Source organism: Dipteris shenzhenensis, chromosome 31, assembly GCF_047967505.1.
Source record: "Dipteris shenzhenensis isolate YYH24624 ecotype China chromosome 31, Dip_SZ_1.0, whole genome shotgun sequence".
NCBI classification, from domain to species: Eukaryota; Viridiplantae; Streptophyta; class Polypodiopsida; order Gleicheniales; family Dipteridaceae; genus Dipteris; species Dipteris shenzhenensis.
The window spans coordinates 28,998,738-29,024,764 of NC_141626.1; the positions used below are offsets into that span (position 1 = coordinate 28,998,738).

The 26,027-nt window shown below is 41.3% G+C and overlaps 1 protein-coding gene across 1 annotated transcript; it reads right to left on the reverse strand.

The window, feature by feature from the left end:
* Positions 1–17,929: 17,929 nt before the first annotated feature.
* Positions 17,930–24,556, reverse strand: REP (Rab escort protein). Its single transcript, XM_087370119.1, has 9 exons — positions 23,545–24,556; positions 19,920–20,045; positions 19,731–19,830; positions 19,509–19,547; positions 19,143–19,380; positions 18,962–19,037; positions 18,625–18,847; positions 18,435–18,521; positions 17,930–18,128 (listed from the first exon to the last, which is right to left on the reverse strand). The coding sequence occupies exons 1-9, from the start codon at positions 24,372–24,374 to the stop codon at positions 18,000–18,002; spliced, it is 1,848 nt and encodes a 615-aa protein (XP_087226245.1). The 5' UTR covers positions 24,375–24,556; the 3' UTR covers positions 17,930–17,999.
* Positions 24,557–26,027: the final 1,471 nt, after the last annotated feature.

Here is a 26,027-nt window from a genome sequence, read left to right on the forward strand (position 1 = left end):
AGACCGTAATGCGAGACATGTAAGACAATGATCAGTACATTGAAATCTATAAAATAAAATGATGGAACACAAGAATGATATAATTATTAGAATCTCATCATGAGATATTTTTTTAATATAATATAAGTTAGACTTGCTGATGTAAGACCGTAATGCGAGACATGTGAGATGATAGATTTTGAGTACATTGAAATCTATAAAATAAAGTGATGGAACATAAGAACGATATAATTATTAGATTCTCATCATAAGATATTTATTGTATATAATAAATCAGACTTTCAAAAAACTAAAACCGATTTAATAAATTTAGAGAGGTGAGTTGTTCATTGAGTGAAGTAAAAAATAAAAGACCATAAATGTGAGAGACACATGAGATGATAGATTTTGAATCGGTTTAAATCTATGAAATAAAGTGATTGAAGACAAGAATAATATAATTAGACTCCCTTCTTTCGTCCATCCTAGTCCTTCTACAAGCACATACTTCATTTATCACTCTTAATTTATCATCTCTCCACCCACCATGGATGTCCTTGGCATCATCGGAGACGTGGAGTCTGGAATCGCCAGTCTCAAACAATGGGTTGCTAACCAAGAAGCAAGGAGAGATGCAAGAATTCGACAAGGCTCTCCACTCATACGGATGGAGAGAGAGGAATTCGATGCACAGAGGCAGATAGAGAGGGAGGAGACTTAGAAGATAGCAGAGAGCGAAAGACTTTTACAATGTATTATAAAAGCACGACAAGAACTCTTGGACTTCTTAAGAAACCTACGTTATCGAAGCACTCGGTATGGCTGATTTGATCGGGATGCTGAAAGAACAATAAAGGCCTCCCAAAGAGATTATAAAGAAACAATCTGTGGCTATTTGAATTTCTTCCTTCATTGTAATTATGTTGATGATACGGAAGTGGAGTTCGTGGAAGATTGGATTGTTGAGAAGATAAGAGATACTAATGATGAGATCTTCTAGTGTGATCTCAGCCTCTGTGGCCTGTCTAGTGATTGTTTGAATTTCTTCCTTCATTGTAATTATGTTGACGATACGGAAGTGGAGTTCGTGGAAGATTGGATTGTTGAGAAGATAAGAGATACTAATGATGAGATCTTCTAGTGTGATCTCGGCCTCTTTGGCCTATCCATCATGATTGCTTGAATTTCTTCCTTCATTGTAATTATGTTGAGGATATGGACATGGAGTCTGCGGCCTATCCATCATGATTGTTTGAATTTATTCCTTCATTGTAATTATGTTGAGGATATGGACGTGGAGTCTATGGAAGATTGGATTGTTGAGAAGATAAGAGATACTAATTATGAGATCTTCTAGTGTGATCTTGGCCTCTATGGCTTGTAATAGTTTTGTATTCTCTGCAACAAGTCTGGTAGGGCTGAGTAGATCATATTAGAATTGCTAATACAATAATAATACAAACTGAATAAATATCATAAGTAAATTATTGTAACATTTAACATAAGTTTAAAAAACACTATCATTAGTCAATACAAACAAGATAAAAATATTCAAGGACTCATGTTTCTTTCTACATGTTTTACAACTGAATAGAGTCTGATGAGTCCTCTTGAGGCTGTGATTCTCTAAGAGTACATTGAGTCTCTACTTCTTGTGTGGATGGTGTACATTGAGATTCTACTTCTAGTGCAATCGGGATAGACTCAATCTCTTCCTCCTTTGCAAGATGTGATGTTGTAGATGCACATTGAGGCTCTACTTCTTATGTAGGAAGAATGCATTGAGTCTCTAATTCAAGTGGAGACTGTAATGCTTCTACTTGAGGCTGTGATGTAGAAGGAGACTGAATTGTCTCTTGTTTTTCTTTGGCTCCCTCAGGTTCTTCATTGAGTCCATCATGTTGTTTCCCAATGGTAGCAGTTAGGTAGTGAATAGTCTTAGCCATAAAATCTTGTAGCTCGAGCTTTGTATATGCTTCTATTGAGACATGTTCAAAAATTTCATTGAGGAACAACATGAAGTTGTAGGCAATTCTCCACCCACTACTAAACTTGTCTTTTCGCTCCACTGTGAGGCGTGTCTCGAAATTTGGTTGGTCTTGATGCTCCCTGATTTTCATAATCGCAGATACTAACTTATTTGCAGACCTATACATCATGACATATGACAAAGTGAATTTGTGTAGTAAATAGTAAGATGCATGTTCATAATGATATGATAAAAGAACACTTACTTGAACACCCCATGAAAGCTTGTAAATGAATTGACAAACCAACAATGGTTGTCATCAAGATCCCATACTATCAGGCTCTAATGTGAGCTACATCGCCAATAAAGAGCGATAAGATTTATCACAATATTAAGTATTAATTGACACAATATTACAAATAAAAGAGTAAAAGAAAGATTGAGATGATACTTACTTCTCATAATATGGCATAAAGACAACTAGCATGCCATCCAAGTCTAAAGGTTGTAGCATTGAACAAACATCATCTACTGTCTTCTTGGTATCACTAAGTACAGCTGAAAGGAGAGAATCGAGCATACACACGCGATTCTGTACTGATCTGGGAAAGTGAGATATAACCGTATTGTAGCAATAAATAAACAAATGTTAGAAGCAGATTGAATCAAATGATTGAAGTATCAAGCCAAGAGATGTTCATATCAAACCTGAGGATCGCCATCATGACTTTGTCATTAGCCTCTTTCAAAGGGTGAGAGAGGATTGTAACTTCCTCGCTACCAAATGTCAAAACACGAGGTTGCTTGCTAATGATAACCCTAACCTCAAAAGAGCTCCCCATTTCATCCAATACAGCGGTTACATTAGGACAACTTATGGGCGTAGCAACCAATGTTTCCTCTGGATGCTCCACCACGTTATCAATAAATGCCTTAATGATAGATGACATAAATGCATATAGATGCAAGTCTGTATATGTCGACAATGAGGTTTCACTGCCGCTCAAATTAAAAATTTGAGCAAGGAGCAAAAAGCAGTTATATCCGACTCTCCACCCACAACTGTGGTCATCATTCTGCTTCGCTGTAGGGCATGTTACATACTCTATTTGATCTTCTAAGTCACCTTCCATTTGCATAAGTGCATCTATAGCACCTACCAACTTTCGAGCCAATCTACACATCAAAATAGAAAACATAAATGAATGTGCGCATTGCATAGGATGCATCTCATTGACGTAATTATGACACAAGTAGGTTATACTTAATCTAACACACTGCCATGGATAGATGCTATTGAATTGACAAAGAAACATTGCTTGGCTAAGATGTCCACAATGACCAAGCTCCAATGCGAGCTGTGTTATCAATTAAGAATAATTATTATTTGATATAATCCTCCACAATATAAGAGATAAGCTAAGTAGGGATTGATACTCACTCCTTGTTATATGCAATAAAGATAACTCGCACTACAGTCAAATCAACAGGTTGCAACCACTTAAAAACATCATCTATGGTCTTCTGCTTATTGCTAAGTACACTAGAAACAAGAGGATCGACCATATATGCACATCTCTGTATATATAAGGGAAGCTGTTCTAAAACCATACTGCAATAAAAAGAAAAGAATATTAGTTCATTTGATCCAATGGAAATACAAAAGCATAAAGTCAATAAAAAGTTTGTGTCAAACTTGAGGATGGCTATTATGACCTTGTCATTAACCTCTTTCTTGAAGTTGATAAGGATTGAAATGTCCTCTTCATCGAATAGAAAAGTAAGAGGTTGTTCTCGAACTTGAAACCTAACTTGAACTGACTTCTCCATTTGTTGCAAGGTATGATTATTTTCTAGAGTCATCCGCCGATGGATAGCCAGAGCAGCTTTGCTTTCTTGAGATGAGCTTTCTATATTCTCTACTCTAGCTATGTCCTCCTCCTTTCCCTTCTCCTATAACAGGATAAAATAATTATGAGATTCAAAATTTTAAATTAATTATAAATTTAAAAAGGCCTTTAAATGAATAAAGAAAATTAAACATAAGTTTTCATACCTCTAGATATCTTTGTGGTCTTTTTATGTAACCTTCTGAGGCAAGGTCAGTGTCATATCCATCTTCTTTAGATTCCTTACTATCGCTGGTGTCCTCACTATCATATCCAGAGCTTTCAGCATTTTCATCATCTTTCTTGCTCTTGTCATACATGGCCATCTCTATGTCAGCATCCTCTTCATGTGAGATCGGACCTTTCTTATCATACTTTATTGTGAGAGAAGCCATGGTATCAAGGTATTCCAAGCAAGCAGGGCTCTCAATAATATTTACATGGTGTCCTTTTCTGATAAGAGCTTCAAACAAATGTCCCATTCAACACAATGTGACTTCCCATCCGGACGGCAGCAAAAATTCCATCATACTAATTAAAAGATCATCACTTTTTGCTGGCCTTTCATAGTGATTTGCATTGCGATGGAGGGGACTTGGAGCTTCATGCTCTTCCAGCAGTAGTTGCAATCTCTTTGCATTCCCTCTTATGTTGTTCTGTAAGGAGTGATCATTGTAAGGGCTCTTCATGCACAAGAAAAAGGTTTCAAGACTCTGTATCTTGAGACTGCATTCTCTCTTGTCCCTTTTTCTTGAGTATATACCTTTGTAAATCTTAAGCTCATTGCCATATTGTTTTTCTAGGGTAGCAAACATTTTTTCCTTGTCATCTTTATCAGCAAATATGACTATGTTACATAGTCCCACTCTACCAATGGTGGTATGTAATATTCTGTCAAGGAGTTGACGAATGTCATCCGGTGATATTTCATAGACAAAGAAAAGCTGAGGCCTCTCCCAAGCAATGTCGTCGGACAAAAAATCATTCAATGAAACTCCCTTGCACTCAACACTCTTTCCAGACTCTGAAATTATTTCATGTATGAAAAAAAAGCCCTTGTTCAAAGTTTTTTCTTTTCTGAGAGTGTGCTTATTGATGACTTTTTGTGCATATGCATACACATTTTCCAGAATGTCACTTGTCATAGAAGGAGTAATTTCAGATCTATCATCTTCTACCTTCACCCATTTATGCACCCAAGCCTTCTGTTTAGCCAAGGGTAAAGCTGATGCCATCTGCCTCACAATGCGATGATCAATTTTACATTGGCTAATTGGAATATTTTTTTCTGCCAGCAAATATTCAATTGCACTCTTTATTGCATCATGCTTGACCTATTGGATGATGCAATCTTCCATGCAATGATCTTTATCCTTTTTGCCAAAAAACCATTCTTTGGACATTAATTTCTCTGCAGTAAGACTTGCGTATTTGTCTGGTAAGTTTCTTAGAGGCCTCCACATCCGAGCTGTCATCTCTTTTTTCTCAATCTTCTTTGCCTTGTCTTTAATCCATGATGGAGCCTCATATGTGACATCTCCCTTCTCACATGCAAGACACACACGTCTTTGATCTGATGAAAAACTTCATCACTACGGAAAAGTATGCTTGTGTAGTCTTGATACCTATCCCTTACTATCTTAAAGCTTGTAATCACCTCTGCTCTTTCATGCTTTCCCCTTGGTACAATGGCACTCAAGCATGTGTAGAAGTCAATAAGATTATCCACTTCCACTTTAGTTGCAGTTCTTTTGAGAGTGGTCACAGGAGAATGAAAAGTTCTCCATATGGTCCTAGCTTTGAGCAACATCTGTGAAGTGGAGGCGATCTTTCGTAGTGCATAAATGTCATGATTAAGTCTTTCCGACTCAATCAAATATTTTTTCTCGTTCTTGAAGATACAAATGCATGCAGAATAGTAGTGAAATTGAGGCACACTTGCGAAGGTTTGATAAGTAATTTCTCCTTTGTTGTATGCCTCTCTAGAGTGCTCATTACAAGCGTAGGCATAGTGCTAACCATCTATTGCCTCAAATGTGCAATGAGCTAAGAAATTTCTCTTGGCATCCTTTATATGTCATTTTGGATCATTCACTAAACTCTGTCTTTCTTGAAGTGAGGGAACTTGTTTTCCGAGGAACTTAGTGAATTGCATCTCAAAATCTATAGGCTGAGAGAAATTGATGGATTGACTATAATCTCCTCTGACTGGCCAAAATGCCCTTGGACGGAGTATCAAATTAGAAACAACTGGTTTTTTTCCATCAATCAAAGCCTGAAAAATCTTTTTAGCACAGACAATATCTAAGGTCCTGTTGTTGGTGAAGACACTTGCTTTGACCACCATTGAAGCATGTATAACTTGAGTCTTCTAGCCCCATATATATCCTGGATCCTCATCTGTCATAGCCTCATTCAAGCGAAGATTTAGGTTCTTCATTGATAACATTTCTGCTTCTAAATCTGACTCCATTTCAAGACCCTCCGCATCCTCTTTGTGTTCTTCCTCTTCTCTTCTTTGTAGTAAGGTGCCCCCTTGAATCAAATTGCTCTTTGAGAAAGATACATTTGATGCCCACTCATCTTTCTCCAACTATCTCTTTGTCATCACTAGAATGAGATTTCCTTAATACCAAGAACCATGCTTTTTTTGTTGTGTCAACAACGGTCTAGTTTGTGAAGTCCTTTGGGGCATAAATTCGTCCATTGTATTTCAGTGTCATACCATTGACAAATGCTGTAGCCTCAAGATCCATCCTATATTAAAGCATAACAAAAATTTTAGGTACTTTGACAAACTACAATTACTTTGATAAATCAAAAGTACAATGAGTCCCATTAATACACCTCAAGTTTTTATTCTTCCCAATCGTATAAGTGTCAATTTCATGCTTTGGGAATAACCTAAAAGGCTTTACAAGGCTTCATGCATAAATGTGAAAAAAAATAAGGATCTACAATGAACTCGTGGATAGTGTAAAATGAAATAAAGTACAATCGAATACAAATTTGAAGTCTGTTAGATATAAGTGCAAAATGCTCTGTCAACTCCCGCAACTGATATAAGTGTAAAATGCTTTGTCAACTCCCACAACTGGTACAAATATAATCTGCTCTGTCTAGTCCCTTAATTGATTCAACTGTAATCTGCCCTGCCCATTGATACAACTTTCAATCATCTTGAAAGTTTAAAAACCTTGATCGTTGCTTAAATGGTAGGGTTGTTGTGAGTGTGAAACCGAATGTGAACGAATGGACTGACTCTGATTAGGAACTAGTCGGGAAATTTTGAGCATGGCTTTGATTGGTTTTTTTGGAGTTCTCTCCTCTAAGGACAAACTAATCTATGCTAATCTAGACTACACCAACCGTCGAAGCGAAGAAAAGCAAGAAATAATTCATTTTCCATTGTTCTTTTTAATATGCTTAGGTTGCGAATTAAAAGCAAGAAATAATCTATTTTCCATTATTCTTTTTAATATCCTCAGGTTGCGAGTTTAAAAAAGATAAAATTTTTATTTTTAAAAACTAATTTACTTACAACTCATAAGAATTGAACATTCACATTAATAAGAAGTTAAAATCTTAATAAATTTGAATTTAAATAATAAAAACTACAAATTTAATTTGACTCCAAACCCCAAACCCTAAATGCGAAACCCAAACCCTCAAATCTTAAAACCTAACCCCAAATCCTGAACCCTAAACCCAAACCCCCAAACCCTGAACCCTAAACCCAAACCCTTAACCCTAAACCCAAATCCCTAAACCCTAAACCCTAAACCCTAACCTCCCAAACCCTAAACCCTAACTCCCAAAACTTAAAATCCTAAAACCTAACCCCCAAACCCTAAACCCAAACCTCAAAACCCAAAACCCAAAACCCAAACCTCAAAACCCTAAACCTTAAACCCTAAACCCAAACCCCCAAACCCTAAACCCAAACCCCCAAATCTTAAACCCTAATCCCTAAACCGTGAATCCCAAAACCTAAATCCTAAACCCTAAACCCTAACCCCCAAATACTAACATCCTAAACACTAACCCTAAACCGTAAACCCCTAAACCCTAAGCCCTGACTCCGAAACCCTAAACCCTCATCCCCAAACCTTAAACCCAAACCCCCAAACTCTTTTTTAATTCAAATTAATTTAACTTAAAACTAATAAGAATTTAAAATTCACAATCATAAGAAGTTTCAATTTTGACAAAGTAAATTCTTATGTTTGAAATCACAAAATTTGAAATATAAATAAAACTTAAAGTTTATGAAAAAATAACGTAAAATTAAGAAAATAAGACTTAAAATAAAAATTATTAGTTTGAAATCACAAAATTTAAAATATAAATAAATTCAATTTAACTTAAATTTTATGAAAAAATAACGTAAAATTAAGAAAATAAGACTTAAAATAAAAAATTTAATATTTACCTAAAAGAATATATTAATTCTCCCTAAAAAGAAATAAATTAAAGTAATAATAACGAATGTAAGTTAAACTACTTTTAAAAATTTTTAAAATGTAATAAAATTAAAATTATACTTTCTATATTCTAACACAAAATGCATTTTTGTAAACTATATTTCAGAAAATTTAATTGAGAAATTAAACTAGTAAATTGAAAATGGAAGTGAAACTCATTTTAAATTTTAAAAAAAAGAAAAATTTAAAATTCAAGTTTCCACAAGTTTTCCTTTTCGCACACGTTTGTCTTTTCACACTTTTCAAGTTTTCACACGTTTGTCTTTTCAAACACAAGGTTGTCTTTTATCACAGTTTTCAAGTTTCCACACGTTTATCTTTTCAAACACAAGGATTCATAGTTTAAAAAAAGGCGAAAATTTTGAAATTCAAGTTTCCACACATTTCTCTTTTCAAACACCAAGGTTTATAGTTTGTTTGTTTAAGTTTCGACTAAATCACACACCAATCTCCTCTAATATGCCTCATTGATCATAGCTCCCAAATTCTTCCATCAAAACATCTCTCCTTTATCTCTCCTTGATCGTCACCCACTCATTTCTCCTCCTCATTGGTAAGATTTTCTATCTCTGATCGTACTTTCTCTTGCGCCCTCCCTCTCTAAATTTTCATCTCTCATCCATCTCTCGTCAATCTCTCTCATCTCGTCTCTTCTTCTTCTCTCTCTCTCTCACGCTAGTACGCTTCTCTCTTCTTCTTGTCTCTCTCTCTCTCTCTCACTCTAGTATGCTTCTCTCTCTCTTGTCTCTCCTCTCCCTCTCTGTTTCTCTTCTCTCTCTCTCTCTTTCCTCTCCTTTTTATTTCCTCTCCCCTCTAGTCTCCATTTCCTCTCATCTTTATTTACTCTCTCCCCTCCTCTTCATTTCCTCTCTCTCTCTCTCTCTCTCTCTCTCTCTCTCTCTCTCTCTCTCTCTCCCCCACTCTCTCCTCTCTTTTTCTCTCTCTCTCTCTCTCTCTCACTTGTGCACTGCGCCTCTCTCTCTTCTCTCTCGCTCTCCTACTCTCTCTCCCACTCTATCTTTCTCTACTCTCTCTCCCACTCCCCCCCCTCTCTCTCTCTCTCTCTCTCTCTCTCTCTCTCTCTCTCTCTCTCTCTCTCTCTCCCTCTCCCTCTCTCTCTCGCATTGCCGTGGTAGCGTGCCCCTCTGTGTCCCTCCACTCTTTCGCTCTCCTACTCTTTCTCTCCTCTCTCTCCCACTCCCTCTCTCTCCCTCTCCCTCTCTCGCGGTGCCCACTCACCTGTCTCTCTCTCTCTCTCTCGCTCTCCTCTCTCTCCCACTCCCCCCCCCTCTCTCTCTCACTCTCTCTCTCTCTCTCTCTCTCTGCCGCGGTAGCATGCCCCTCTCTCTCCCTCCCACTCTCTCCTCTCTCTCGCTCTCCCACTCCCCTCTCTCTCTCTCTCTCTCTCTCTCTCTCTCTCTCTCTCTCCCCCCCCCACTCCCCTCTCTCTCTCTCTCTCTCTCTCTCTCTCTCTCGCTACCGTGGCAGCGCGCCCCTCTCTCCCTCCCTCTCTCTCCCTCCCCACTCTCCCTCTCTCTGCTTCGCGCTGCGCCTCCCCCCCTCTCTCTCTCTCCCCACTCTCTCTCTCCCCCCTCTCTCTCTTGCGTGCTATCGTGACAGCGCACCCCTCTCTCCCTCCCTCTCTCTCCCTCCCCCCCCTCGCGCTGCGCCTCCCTCCCTCTCTCTCTCTCTCCCCACTCTCTCTCTCTCTCCCCCCTCTCACTCTCGTGCGCTGTCGCGACAGCGCGCCCCTCTCTCCCTCCCTCTCTCTCCCTCCCCACTCTCTCCCTCCCCCCCCTCACGTTGCGCCCCCCCCCCTCTCTCTCCCCACTCTGTCTATCCCCCCCTCTCTCTCTCTCTCTCGCTGCCGTGGTAGTGCACCCCTCTCTCCCTCCCCCTCTCTCTCTCCCCCCCTCGCACTGTGCCTCCCCCCCTCTCTCTCTCTCCCCACTCTCTCTCTCCCCTCCTCTCTCTCTCGCGCACTGCCGTGGCAGTGTGCCCCTCTCCCTCCCTCTCTCTCCCTCCCCACTCTCTCTCTCCCCCCCTCGTGCTGCGCCTCCCCCCCTCTCTCTCGCGTACTGCCGTGGCAGCGTGCCCCTCGCGCTGCGCCTCCCCCCACTCTCTCTCTCCCCCCTCTCTCTGTTGCATGCTGCTGCAGTAGTGCGCCCCTCTCCCTTTCTCTCTCTCCCTCCCCACTCTCTCTCCCCCCCTCGCGTTGCACCTCCCCCCTCTCTCTCTCTCTCCCCACTCTCTCTCTCCCCCCTCTCTCTCTCTCCCCACTCTCTCTCCCCCCTCTCTCTCTCGCGTGCTACTGCGACAGCGGGCCCCTCTCTCCCTCCCCTCACTCTCTCCCCCCCTCGCGCTACGCCTCCCCCCCCTCTCTCTTTCCCCACTCTCTCTCTCTCCCCCCTCTCTCTCTCGCACGTTGCCGTGGTAGCGCGCCCCACTCTCTCCCTCCCTCTCTGTCCCTCCTCACTCTCTCTCTCTCTCTCTCTCTCTCTCTCCCCTTCACGTTGCGCCTCCCCCCCTCTCTCTCTCCCCCCTCTCTCTCTCGCGTGCTGTCGCGACAGCGCGCCCCACTCTCTCCCTCCCTCTCTCTCCCTCCCCACTCTCTCTCTCTCTCCTTCGTGTTGCATCTCCCCCCCTCTCTCTCTCTCTCCCCCTCCTTCTCTCGCGCTCTCTCTCTCCCTCTCGGTACTCCTTTCTCTCTCTCTCTCTTTTCTCTCTCTCTCTCCCTCTCGGCACTCCTTCCTCTCTCTCTCCCCTCCCTCTCTCGCGCTCTCTCTCCTTTTCCTCTCTCCCTTTCTCTCTCTCGCCTCTCTCTCCCTCTCGTCTCTCCCATCTCCCGCAGCCCTCTACCGCTCTCTCTCTTCCTCTATCTCTCTCTCACATCTCTCTCCTCTCGGTGCAATCTCTCTCTCCCTCTCTCTCTCTCTCTCGCGAATCTCTCCCTCCCTCTCTCTCTCTCTCCTCTCGTGGCCCCTCTCTCCTCTCACACGGCCCTCCCCTCTCTCTCTCTCTCTTTTACCTCTCATCCTCTCTCTCTCTAAACATCTCTCCTCTCTCTTTCTCTCTCTCTAAAAGTATCTCCTCTCTCTCTCTCTCTCTCTTTCTCCCTCTCTCTCTCTTTTGCTGCCGAGGCAGCAAGACTCTCTCTCTTATAATCTCTCTCTAAAAGTCTCTCCTTCACTTTTCTCTCTCTATAATAAAATTTCAAAGAATACAAATTTTAAAAAAAGTACCTAGAAAAAAGTTGAGATCTATGCTTGTGCTTGCTTTTGCTCTTCCTCCTCTTTTTGCTTCTCCTCTTGCTCTTCCTTGTTGAAATGAGAGAAACAATGAGAGGAGGAGAGTATATATAAGAAAAACTAGGGTTTTAAGTGCTTCTTTCTCATTGGTCCTTCTATATCATTATCTCCTCTCCCATTGGCCTCTCCATTAGATTATCTTCTCTCCCTCTCCCACCCACTCCCATCCTCCCACCCCATTCCCACTCCCACCCCCATCCTCCCACCCCACCTCCCCCATTCCCACTCCCTCTCCCACTCCCACGCCCATTCTCCCACCCCCACCTTCCCCATTCCCACTCCCTCTCCCACTCCCATCCTCCCACCCCACCCCTCCCACTCCCACCACTCCCATCCTCCCACCCTCACCCCACCCCCACCTCCCCCATTCCCACTCCCTCTCCCACTCCCACTCCCACTCCCATTCTCCCACCCACTCCCATCCTCCCACCTCCACCTCTCACTCCCACTCCCATCCTCCCACCCCCACCCCTCCCCCCCCCATTCCCACTCCCTTTCCCACTCCCACTCCCATTCTCTCACCCCTATCCTCCCACCCCACCCCTCCTACTCCCATCCTCCCACTCCCTCTCCCACTCCCTCTCCCACTCCCATGCCCATTCTCCCACCCCCACCTCCCCCATTCCCACTCCCTCTCCCATCCTCCCACCCCACCCCTCCCACTCCTACCCCAGTGTCCTCGTCTGACCCTTGGGTGTGCGAGTCCACCCCTTTTTTAAAAATCCCTTTGGGGTTATAGTTGCACCAAGGTGCTAAGTATAAGGCCCTTACAAGGCTCTGACATGCTAAAAAGCCCATAAGAAGTGCCCTTAGAAGACCATAACATGCACCAAAAAAAAAATCACAAAGAAAGAAAAGGCATGCATCACGGAATTTTCACAAATAGAAAAAAGGATTGGTAAGATTTTATAAAGATTACATAGAAATAGACAATTGCCTCCAATACATCCTTCAACAAAAATGATTCTCATTGCTTCCAAAAATTTAATGACATTATTTACAATAGACCAAATATATACAACATCATCTACAACTCAACATTGCCTCAACGATGGATCATTCCTGATTCAAAGAGCAAGTGCTATATCCTTGTCCATGATGGTCACCCTCTTCGCGTGTATGCAACACAAACTTGCATCCATAATAGTGAGACCACTTGCACTTCTATAGCGTCTTGCAATGCATCCATGGCAACACTTTGAATTCTTGCATCATCATTGAACTCCTGTAAAATCTCCTTCACCACTCGAGCAAAAGATGCTCTAGGCATAAGCAATTTAACACTCTTTTGATACTTTTTGATTTCCAAGAATGCCCTTGTCGTCCTTGGTTTCACCACCACCACCACCATGGCAACCACCTCCTGGCGTCTTCCTCTTGTTCTTTCTTTGGCTTTTTGGGGGATGTTGGCTTGGACCTGCTTGTGGGGGCCTCATTGAGAGTCACTTTCCTCCTACCACATAGGCCTCCCATGCAGGATGTCATTGAGAGATTGTCCCATGGTTGTTGACATTCTTGGGATTTGATATTCTTCGTCGTCTCTACTCTTCCTTGCGTTTGTTTCAGCTCTTGTTTCCATTGCTTCATTTATTCAACATCATTAAAACCCCTGATTACTTCATCTAAAAGTCAATCTGATTTAGTATCTGAATCCTCTGATGTATCAGCCTTCTAAAGAGGGCTGGGTATCCTCCCCCCTTTGTTCCTCTTGCTGGTCTGCTACCTGCTCTTGTAGTTGATGCCTTCTTTTATAGATCTCTTCTGCTACATATTCACATGTCCTCTGAGTCTCCTTGATGGTTTGTTTAGTCCTTGCCATAGAAGCATGAGAAAGGAGAAGAGGATGGATGATTATGAAATGAATAGTGAGATTAGCTACCCTCTTGTTTTATATAATAACTATTAACTAAGGCTTAACCAAAGTTTAAGGCCTAAGTTTAGGCTTTAATGAAGACCTACCTTCATGTCTTAGGTTTAGGGCTTTCATTAAGGCCTAGGTTTAGCGCCTTAACAAAAGCCTTTAAAATTTGATGAAATAAATCTTTACAACACATTTTTGGATGTAGTTAACATACATCTAGAAGACCAATTTTAAATTCATAGGTTATAAGACCTTTCCATAATAAGCGGGGTGGTTGTATCCATGGCCTCTATCTTAGAAAGACACATGGAGATTTCAAAGACAGCCACCTCTTGCTTCTCTTTTTCACACATGACTTCAATGTATGTTAGATTTTGTGCTTCCTTAAATTCAAAATAAACATATTCATCAATACTTGAAAGTTGAAAATTAAAAATTATTGGGACATATATAATTAAAAGGCTTTTCTATTTTGCAAATAGAAATATATTTTCAAAATATTTTGCAAATGGACAAATGGCCTACAATTGAAAGTCTTAAGAGCAACACGGTTCAATCCACCATCTTCTACAACGAACTCTTTTCAAAACCATTGATTACCTTTTTGTTCAACACGTGACTTGTTCTAGGACTCCTGGTGCATACTTTTATTTGCCTGATGGATGGCTTAGCCTAATTTCCTTTGCAAAGCTCTCTCTCTTTTACAAGAAGAACCAATAATTCCACGAAAAAACTATTCAAAGATTTCATAGAGTGCATTGCTTCGAGCCATGTCACCACATGACGTGTGCTCTTAAAATATGCACCTCATGCTCTATAATGCGACTTTTTGATAACTTGCACGCTCCAAACATTCAAAGAAGCATACTTTTTTAATAAACCATGAACCATGAGTGTAAAGAATGTGCTGCATCCAACATAAGAACACTTAAGTTCAAGAGAAAACAAGAAAATTTACATGCAACAAATTGGAAATCAATGGGTTGAGCATACCATGTAATGGGTAATGTCTATTTCACGCCATCCATCTACCATGGCTTGCGTAAACACAGTGACAACATCCTTAAATAATTGCACATCATTTCAATCATGTTAGGTTATCGTAAAATTTTTGCTAGCTTGTCTAGTGCTCTCCAAACACGTGCCCTCATATATAGACATTATATGTTAAGTATAACAACTTGTCGATCAAGTGCATCTCTACATGCAAGACACAAAAATGCACTTTTTTTCGTGGGATGTTTAAAATTGCATCCCAATTTTCATCAACTTTTTCTTGATCCAATGCACTCTCTTGATCACAACTCATAATACTATTGCTCCATTGGTACTTTCCATCATCCACATTGCTTTTACTATTTTTTTTGTTCTTCTCTACTTATGAGTGCATGCAAAAGAGACATGGTTATGTTGTGTTTGCACTTGTCTAGACTCCAAACATGCACTTCAATGTTTTCAAATCTCCTAACATATGCCACTCAATGTTGAAAGATCCAAACCCTTTAACATGCAGCAACTCCCCCTTGGTCTGAGAATCTATAATGTTTGGAATTAGAGAGCGTTCAAAGATCCACTTCAAGTAAAAGTGGGTCTCTTCAGGGACTTCAAATCATGGATGTTTTTTTCAAAGGTATATGGCAAAAGTTTATTGAGCTATTTTTTGAGTCTCACTATATTGATAGTGTATAGCACAATTTTGTATACTTTCTTTTGAATTTTGAAGTAAAATATGTAAATCCTTGTGAAACTTCAAAATGTTTACATAAAAGTTTCAAATCCTGGCGAATGTTTCAAACATTTATTTTTATTAGGGCATACAAACTTTTGACATCAATTTAAACGTTTTGCTTCTTAACGAAACTAACATGAAAAAATCATCCTTACTTCAAATGCAGCAAGCCACCGAATATGTTTTTCTGATTACACACTTAAATCTTCAATAACTTCACTATCTTATGCATGTTGTAAGTCCTTATTCATAAGGTAATTCTAACTCGTTCAAACTTGTATCCTTTCACTACTTCACTCATCTAACTTGATAGTGAACACTAGTTTTCCATTGCAAGCTGATAAAAGCATTAACAGTAAACCCATCAAGCCTATTTGCAAGTTTTCATTAACATAATGCCTCAAGGAAAACATGAAATGAAGACCCAAATTATTATACTCACCTCTTGCCTTCATGTTGTAGAATTATATGGGTTAGAAAAAGGTTTGGAAAAATTTCTACTAAATTTGGGAGATGAAAATTAATTTGGGTCAATAGGTATGGAGTTTCGAGATGATATCCAAGACATTAGGTGAGAGAAAAATGGATTTGGGGGTTTAAAAATGGTTTTGGCCAATAGATATGGACTCGGGAAAAGTTTTGGAGGATATTCAAGCTCTTTTGACTTTTTTCAAACAAATTCAATTTTTGGGTGACGTGACATACGCACGACAGTTTTTGGGGATGGGAATCCTCTAAGAGAGACTTAAGAGGAGCATATCTTGGGAAATGAAAACTTACACTTTTTGGGAGACAATGATTCCAACCCCATATCTAGGGAAGTGCACTTTGAAAGAGCCTTGGGACCCACCCTCCCATGCTTAGTCCTTAATTCATTTTTCCTAATCCATTCCTTATAAGGCTCTTTTTGACTCCAAATCTCCCCTAATGAGGACTCAATAACCCTTGTTCTTGTGGAGAATCCTTAGTCAACGGCCTCTAATGATGAGTTGGCTACTCATTGATCACAACGCTATCCTCCATGATGCCTTCATCCCACATGTGCATGTTGTGACTCTTGCATGTGCTTAGAATACGCTTAATGAAGAAAGATCGAGAAGAGCATGCTAGCATGGAAGAAATCTTGACTAGGCTACATATGCATAGCTTCATTGCACAAGGATAACGCACAACCTATGGATGAGATAAGGACTTGCCTTTGGCTCATCAAACCTTTGATACAATTTGCAAAATTTTGGGTAAATTTTTTACCAAGAGTGAGGTAATCATCGAATTTTGTAAAATTTACAAAATGAATCCTATTCATCTCATAGCAACTAGGAGGACAATTCTTTCCAACATAAAAACCATATTCCATTCTTTACTCAAACGAATGTTGATCGATGCTCAAGCAACTGCAAGTCATAAAATAAAGATGCAATCCTTACAAAAAAGCCAAAGACTTCAAACAATAATGTGAAGTGTTCTCTAAAACTAGAACCAAAGACTTCAAAGAGTAATGTGAAGTATTCTCTAGAACTAGAATCACGCTAAGAATAAAGTACCAAAAAGGTCAAAACTATGTTAGGTATGCAACTTACCAAAACATCCTTTCCAACTCCAAAGGTATAAAATAATACACCATCTCTTGAGAAAGGTTTTAATCTAATCTTGAGAAAGGTCTTGAAAAAGAATACACCAACCAACTTAATAGACCCGATTTGGCCTACTAAGCCCAACCTACTAGTTAGTCTAGTTGACCACGACCAATCTAAAAAGTTTCATCAAATGAATAGCAAGAGCACAAAGCAAACTTATGATCAACCTAAGACTGAGACAACAACAATAATGATATCATTTAAAGGAGGTATTCACAATTTGAATAGAAAAAGAATGTGTTTTATTCAAGCAAAATTCACAGATAATGATTTTTTAAAATACGCCTTTAACGCACGTGATGTAGAGTTACATATAATAACTCCCTGAGGTTGATGCATGACATTAAGTTCATGATTTGAAGCAAGGAAAAAAGACACGCTCCAAGGTCTCAATACATAACCATCGAGGATATGTACTATGCTATACTACTATTTCAAAATGATTATATTTAGAGTTATCAAGTTCAAAGAATTATACTAACACAATAATTAAAAACATTGTTGATATGAATAGATGAAAGGAGATATTTTGCACTATTCAAATCTAAGAAAGTTTAAATGCAAACAATTTACATAGTTATAAAAAATAACCTTTCAAGAATCTTTCCTAGTTGAGAAACTATCTTGAATTTGATAAACTGAGAGTGAAGTTCTTGTGTGTGGATAGATTGACTCTACTTGCTAGTTGCTCCTTTCCTCTCTTTGCTCCTCTTTCCTTTAAGTAAAGTGTGAAAATGAGAATAGCGTCACTTTTATGTATGGGAACTTGCTAGTATTAGCAATCATTGGTATTTAGGATTATAGTATCATTAAGCCTAATCAACTTTGTCATTAACTCTACAAAGCTCGCTCGAGCTTAGACTTTTTTGTTGGGTCAATCATGAGAGCAAAATATCCTTGAGTGTGAGTACCATGAATCCTCCACAATCATCACCTTCCAAAGACAGAAGAAAGCAAACTCCACCTTTATCTTTTAGTTTGTATATCGAGTCTAAATAACTCATGTTTGACCTAAACCAGCACGGTGATATATTGCATTATGTTCCAATCATTGGACTGGTTTAGGAAATCTTCCAAATACGATATACAATTTACACAGGGAAAATGGCAACGAAACAGGAACCTAGTGACACTGCTCCTTGCTTAGGAACTGCTTGCAACACTTTCCAAGTTCTCCACACCATCCCCAGGCCCACGTTCAACTCCCTCATCATTATCTACGTGTACTGTTGTCGGAAAGAATACATCCTCTGGAAAAAGTCCTTGGAAAACCTGTTTAAATATTAGGCATATCAGTAATTACCTAGAACAAGAGAACATAGACACTAGATTTATGACGAGTGGGAAACTTGAAGATGATAACGATGATGAGTCTTTTAACATAATACGACAAGCCATAGACCTAAGAAGATTCATCCAAAGGGTATTGAACACCCAATCTTTTTTTTCAATTGCAACAAGCTAACCATTCTGCTCCCATAACGAGTGAAAAGGGGAGGGAGGGAGGGAGGGAGGGAGGGAGGCGGTGGGCGGGGAGCAGGGGAGAGAGAGAGAGAGAGAGAGAGAGAGAGCAGGAACCTTCTCAGCAGAGGCCACTGCACTACGATAATCAAGTGTTCCATCTGGCATGCCAAATACTGCAACCTGGCCTGGTGATATGCATGTCTGTAAAAACAAAATCAGTGAGATATAGAACATGAACACAGGTAACCTTTTGGAAAAACATGCAGCCAAAAACAGCAATAACATATTCAAAGTGTAAACATACCTCCATGTCTTCCATAAAAACACCATTCTGCACATAGAAGACTGCCCACAACAAGGTAGGTTTCACCAGTACATGAACAACCTCATGACTATTTGCCCCAATGCCCGTGGCCTCCTCAACAGAGTCTAAGGACTGGCAGTGGAAAAGAGACCTAGTGGCTGCTTGTAAGGCTTCTATTCCAGCTAACCCATCCGAGCACACCACAGACAGTTGGACCAGAAACCTTCCCAAAAAAAGAATCGCAAAGTCAGTCAGCCAGTTCTGATCCCAGCATCGCAGGTTAAGGAGCGATGGAAATCAGTTCCCCACTTCATAATAATGAAAGTCTTAGACTTACTTCCCTTCTGGACAGACAGATGCATTGCTTCCCAACTGCAAGGCTCGTATCACACCAGGAGATCTAGCAGTCACAGCTGGTATACCCAGGTAAAGTCGTCAGAAAGTACCTTTGTTCACATTGCTCGCATTTTTTTGAAAAGGAACACACAAAGTGAAAGTGCATTTACTATTCTTCTTACATTGTGGAGGGAATATCACCATGACTGTAGATAGGTCTGGCTGTAGAGACTTATCAGTGATGCATATACTGCGAACTACTTTAGAACTCATGGGATAATTAATTTCCGAACTTTGTAACCTGCTCTCACCGACAAAATTATGGTAAAGTGTCATATATAGGGAAGGTCCAGTCACGAGCTTCTGACTGAATATCATTTGCCCTGAAGATGTCCTTATTCCTTTAAACTCATGGCTTTCCTGTAAATAAAAATCAGATCTTTCAAAACAATTGCCAATGCTTTCCGTGAAGCATCAGCACCCAAGACCACAGGCAAACCTGAGTCCAAAGAAAAAAAAGAATTCATGCTAAAAATATATGAAGCTACCTTATCTCTGAGCAAGGCATCCACTGACATCCGGAGGACCTATAACAAACAGCAAACCAACACGCCAAGCCATAGTGAGCTCACATCTATTGACTTATCGTAAGATTCTTTACTCCTATCATAAGAGTATATAATACCCTTCTCTCTTGCAAGAAAATTGATATCGCTCCTCCTATCAGCTTGTTTTGCTTTTCTGAGAAAGAGTTGAGCAAACTAGCTTACATAAAGAGCTCCTTTTACAGCTGCACAGCGACTGAAAGCTTGGGGTAGCTCTCCTTGGCCATACAATGGATACAGAAAGGCTCCTGTTGCATTGGGGAATCTGCAAATAAACTAGAAATGCATTGGAAAACCAACATGCTGAACAATAGCTTGCACAACATAGACCAGACTGCAAAATTTTGGGCATACCTCCCAACAGATGTTAGGTAAAGAGCCAAGCTACTTAAGCCCTCCCTTGAGCTGATAGGGGAGCTATGACCCCCCGGAACCCCCACTTGATCATCATTTGCGAAGGCTATAGCATACAAGATAATTCTGCAAAAGGTGAAGGCATATTAAGGAATAGAGCTTAGACTGCTACAAATTTGAGTATATTGACGTGGGTGAAAAAATGCAAGTATATCATGCAATCAAAAGTGTGAACGACTTCACATCTATGCTCATAAACTGCAAACAATCTGATGCACCAAGACCAGATATGTAGCAAAGGAAGTTGATGGCATAGTTAAAAAAAGTTCATACACGATTTTAAGTAAACAACCTGCTTAGAATTTGAACTAATTTTCATTCATTTATGTGACCCAATCTCTCCAACTACATAGTTGAGATCCTAATTTGTTTCTTGGTGTAAATCATGGAGAACACACCCCAGTTTCTCTCGCATGCTCCAGAAGTGCAATCTTGAGAGAGGATTCTCATGACAACAGCCCTCAAGTTAGGTGCTCCCCTTCCATACTTCTCCCACCAAGTAACCGGCTTCAGCAGCGCCTCCCTAAGGCTTTCTCGTGATGTGCCAAACCCCCCAATGAAATTCTGAACATTGAGAAGCTCGTCCTCAAGTTTGTTTTCGCAAAATGCGGTCCATCTAGACCCACTCAAGATAAGCAACCCACCCAGCATTGAGCTCAGCATCATCCCTCTGATCGTCTCTTCTCCAAAGAGGATGGAGGATATGAGTGTCTACATGGATAGGTTTACGAAACGATGTCCACCTAGTTTCCCAAATTCCCTTAATCACATCCATCCGCTTTGATTTCAGAATTTAGATGCCCAGTCCATACATAATAGAATTCTGGAAATAGAATCTACATCTCAGATTTCAGAATCCAGATTTGACTTCATTGTCAAGAGTGAGACCAAGAATTTCAAATTTAGAAATTGGATTATAGAATTACCTGTCCCACTCAAGCCATGTGCATATTCGAAATGCCTCTCCACCGTTGTCATGAATTCATAAATGAAGCCCAAGGTGCAGCCTCTTCGTCAAACATCTGAAGGGCTGCATGTAGACGCTGTATAATCCTGACAGTGCACTCTGCATCATGCCACTGTGCTTGTGGCTTAGGTATCCTGAACTTTGGCCACTCCACCCATTCATCACTAACAACCAAGGATTTACCTTCACCAAGCATAAGCAAACTGAGTCTTGGAAGGCTTCAAGAGCTCATGGGTTGCATTCTTTGTAGATATTGCTAAGGCCCTGTGCTTGCATGTGATAAAAGTTACAAGATTGCGTGCCTTCTGAAATATTACATGCACCCAAGGGAGCTTTCGTATATCCTCGATAAGAAGATCCAAACTGTAAGAAGCACAAGGATTCCAAAAGATATAAGAAAATTCCTCCTCCAAAAGCTTGCCCATGAACTTACAGATACTCATAGTCTCGCATTGTCCGTAATCACCTGCACCACATTCGAAAGTCCCGCTTCCAGAATAGACGGATAGCCACTGCTAGGGGTTGGCCTGATGCAGGGTACAGCCTCTGATTGGCCTGGTCATACCGCTGGGCGTAGAGAGCCCAAAATGGGGCACTTGGCTCCCTCCCTCTGAGTCACCACTGAAGCCTTTCATAACACACACGAAGGAGAGGGTTTACCCCAGAATCAGAAAAATTTCTTACAATTATCTTCCGTAGTTTGTGCAGCCAACTAGGGTTGCAGGTAGTGCAGTAGTTGGCTGCCCACGTGGAAGATGCTTTGAGTCAATTTTCTACTTGACCAGTCCTCACATTGAGATCATGGTAATACATAATTTGTTTTGCCTATCTTATTGTGTTTATTCCAGATCTGAGTACTTCCTACCTCTACTTGTGTGCATGTGGACTGAGTTAGTATGGATCCATGAAACCCAAAGCATCTGGCTTTAAGGGTGGTGACGTGTGCCACCCTACTCCCTGCCATGGTATTAAAGCCCAGAGGATCTACTCAAGCATTGTACTCCCAACAACAAAAGGAAGGAGCCCCTTCGACCAATAGAAAGAGACTCCGGTGTGCCTTTGTCATGTTAGTCGCAAGGCATTGAATATCTCAATTTCCATTTCCAATTTTCTCTGTTCCTGTGGCTTTATGGATTTCTATCCCCCACTTCAGGGGAGGGAGGCAAGTTTGATGGAACCATGTGGAAAATGAAGATACGGAGCCACCTGGTGGCAAGAAGGATTTGGAAGGTTGACGCTAATGCCCAATGTCACAGTTGATTCCACAGGCAAGATTACGACACCTGCAAACCCAAATGACATGGGAAGACGAGGATGCCAAGGCGCTTTCCATGATAACTAAGGACAGGAGATTCAGTAACATGCAACAATGGAGACAGCCTTGGAAGCCTAAACCATCTTGAAAGAGACATACAAGACGAGCAACTTGCCGAGAGTGCTCAAACTTTTTTGCCTTTGGTTCAGTTAGAATCATATGCACCATGGACATAGTGTAGCAGATTCCGGTGGGCCTGATGTTTCATTATTGGTTGGAGCATATGGAGGCTAAGTGTCACATCATCAAGGAGTTGTACTAGGACAAGCAGGATGGCAGGAGTGCGGCCCGAAATCAGAGGACGCATTCAACATGTTCCTGAGTGCTCTTCCCAGAAAGCAGTTGATCTGGGTGTGGTAGTTGAGAGAAGGTGCCAGAAGGCAAGGCACAATGCCCCACCTATAAGCCCCAAAAAGGGCTGTGCAATGGGCCTTTGACACCTTAGGATCCTTCTTTGATTCATTTAGGGGCCTGATGCATGTGACACATGACCCCACTATTGAGTGTGGAGTCAAGTGGGACTGCCACAGGGATGCCCAGCTATGGGCTATATTTTGGCTGCCACTTGGGCAGCATGGAGTCTGCCATGTGGGCAGCAAAATGGCTGGAGGGCCTAGCATTGGAGATGTTATAGGGCAGGGAAAGGCCTGCGAATCAACCCGACTAAGGACTGACAGCAGCTGCCTACAGGTGGCATGAAACAGAGGGAGGTTGCCCAATACTGGGATAGGCCATTTAAGTCGGCCCAGGAACCGCTTTTGTCGACCACATGGACCCCTCTCTCTGTAAAAGGGGCACTTCGCCCCCTTCCTCTCAGTTACCACAAAAACCTCTCATAAGGCACATGGAGGAGACGGTTTACCAACACTTAGGAACATCACTCTAAAGTTTTATTGCTCAGTTTGTACACCCATCTATGGTTGCACGTAAATCCCTCGGATGGCTGCATTTCCTATCTTCACATATGTGTAGTGAGTTAGCAAGGATCCGTGGAGCCCAAAGGGTCATGAGGTGTGCTGCCCTATTCTCTAAGAGGGTCTTGTCTTAGAGTCAAAAATGGAGCCTAATCTCATCCTACATGGTCTAATCTAAGGCCTCGTTAATGTCTGATCTATGCATAAACTGAGGTACAGCATGTGCAAACTCGATTTAACATGTCCAAAATGCAGCTTATGAGGTATACCAGCCTCCTCTTTCATGTGAAAATTGTATAGCGATCGCATTCAAATAAACCAACGAGCTTATAAAGGACTAAAAGGACATAAGTAGGTACTGCTTTGTACGCTTGAATAGACGACGGAAGCTGTTGGCGACGTAATAGGTCCACGAACGGAGCATCCAAATCCTCTGCGCTGAGCTCGGACACCCCTGACGAGGCATGATCTACGACCAGCTTAAAAAACCGCATCAAATATCTTTTCTCCACCAAACTTAACGTGCGATCCTTGAATACATCAGCGCGAGAAGATGGCACAAAGGATAACCCTCCAGATGTCCATATATAGCTGGCTTCCAGACCTTTGAACTCGAGGTAATTGCTTGCCCCTGATCTTAATAGCAAGTCTACCAACGGACCTCCACAAAAGGCAAGCTTGGGCCCGGCAAGATCAATGCTGTAACTGCGCGAGGGGCCCAAGCCCTCGGCAGAATTTTGAACGAATTGAAAATCGGAATACATGGGGCGATCGGGTTCTACATCGAGAGCCTCGAGTGTCGTGTCTGCCAAAGAGGATGTCTGGGGGCGTAGGCTCAGATCGTCTGGCACTAAGTCTGCAGCTGAGTGAAGGTCCGAATTTCCAAACCCATTTTCCAGAATTCCGTTTCCGAGGGGAGGATCAATGCGGAGGGGATGGGGATGGGACAAGGAACCATTTGGGTGAGAAGGAGGGGGGGGGGGAGAAGGAAGGGGAGGGAGGAGGCCAGAAGAGGAAGACCAAAGGGAGAGGTCAAGGAAGGGAAGGGAAGACCAATGGGAGCCATAGAAGTCAGAGGGATCGAGGTGGAGGACGGAGTGGCCGCAGGAGGCAACTGCAGCAGCGACGATGCATTCCGGAAGCCCTGTACCCACGACGATCATGTCGAAAGACGATGGCTCTATCAAGCTCTCCATCATCGCCCAATATCATTCAAGCTTCTTCAAAATCACTCAAGCTTCTTGCCTTGAGACACCAAAGAAGCCTCCCTCGCAACACTATATATCTATATATATATGCAACATCTTCAGAATTCAATCAAGTCACAAGGTTCTCTGTCCGCACCTCGTCCATCTCTAGATCCTCAAGGATCTCCACGGGTCTTTAGGAGTGTTGAGGACTAAGTTTCCACTCCCACTCTCCTTGTTGCTCAGCACGAGAGGGCGCCTAAAGAGTGTGCTAAACCAGGAAGAGGAAGTACTCTCATAGCTCAAGTAGCTATCAGTCGGTAGAACAAGGTGGGCAACAACATATGTGAGCATATTTGCCATCGTAGCGTGTCATGGGAACAACCTCTTGCACACTAGCCCTGCACCCACGCTTGCAAACAATGGGCCTCAAAGGACTAACAACAATAAGGCCAAACTAGAATGCTTGGCCAGTTGCTAAGTATATGGGCCAGTTGCTACTAGCTATATGGGCTATTGTAATAGCTATATGGGCCAGTTGCTACACTACCTCTATTGAAGACAATTATGGAAAGCTTCAAGATGCTCTCCGCAATTTACAACAAAAGGTAGAAGAGCAAGAATTGTTTTGTATATCTCTTCGCACATAGCTTTCAAACACTCAAATTGAGATCCAAAAACATATAACTAGCAAGGAAAACTCACAACAAATCATTCAAAGTTTAGAAAATGAGAACCATGACTTATTGAAGGAAGTAGAATTGCAAAGGCAACAAATTGAGGCATTGAATTCAAAAATACACAACTTTAAAAGCACACCTCTTGGTTATAAGCAAAGGTGTAGGACCATCCAACCAATGGAGTGCTTAGCGGTTGTTGGGGCTGCAAGGAAGCATAAAATGTGAGCCACACAGTTTATATTACGTTCCATTTTTTTCATTGTACTCGTTGAATGTACTTTTTCGTTATTTGCATCGTTTGTCTTCATTATGTTGATTTCATGTTTATAAATTATTTTACAGGAACTTTATTATAGCGATGTTGGAAAGAACACTTGCGACAAACTTTATGCTATGAAGAGTGCCATAAAAAGGAAGGAATTCATTCTACTCTTCAAGATCCGAGACAACGTGCGTTGCGCCTTGCAGTATTGCAAGAGGTGGTCCATGATCCAAGTAACATAGTCAACCCGTCAGAAGTAGTGCATGCTTGTGATGCTGTTGGAATTAAGGATACCTAGTCATTTATAATATTTTTTATAATGTACTTCGTGGCCAGGGTCTTAAGAATACAATGCTGCCAAGACTTGAATATTTTATGAAAGAAAGAAATGGTCTAATTCTATTGTGCAAGATATGTTGGGTGTTTTTCTGTACATTTCGAACAAAATGGTGTTACACAATAATCAAGTTGCGACGAAAACAGTGCGGTCAAAAAAGATCTCAAAACATTTACATGCATTTGAGTAAACTAAGTACAACAATGTGTTCTTGGATGTACGTAAGGTGCAAGTTGCAATGGTCCAATTCTACAACATGAAGGCAAGAGGTGAGTATAGTAATTTGGGTCTTCATTTCATGTTTTCCTTGAGGCATTGTGTTAATGAAAACTTGCGAATAGGCTTGATGGCTTTACTATTAAGGCTTTTATCAGCTTGCAATGGAA

Excerpts from the sequence above, each read along its gene's own strand:
- REP (XM_087370119.1), bottom strand. The coding sequence starts at position 24,374 with ATGATGGAGAGCTTGATAGAGCCATCGTCTTTCGACATGATCGTCGTG. Across the intron at positions 19,548-19,730 it reads CTGTAAAAGGAGCTCTTTAT|GTCCTCCGGATGTCAGTGGA; the intron begins GTAAGCTAGTTT and ends TGTTTGTTATAG. Across the intron at positions 19,038-19,142 it reads GGTGATATTCCCTCCACAAT|CTGTGACTGCTAGATCTCCT; the intron begins GTAAGAAGAATA and ends TGGGTATACCAG.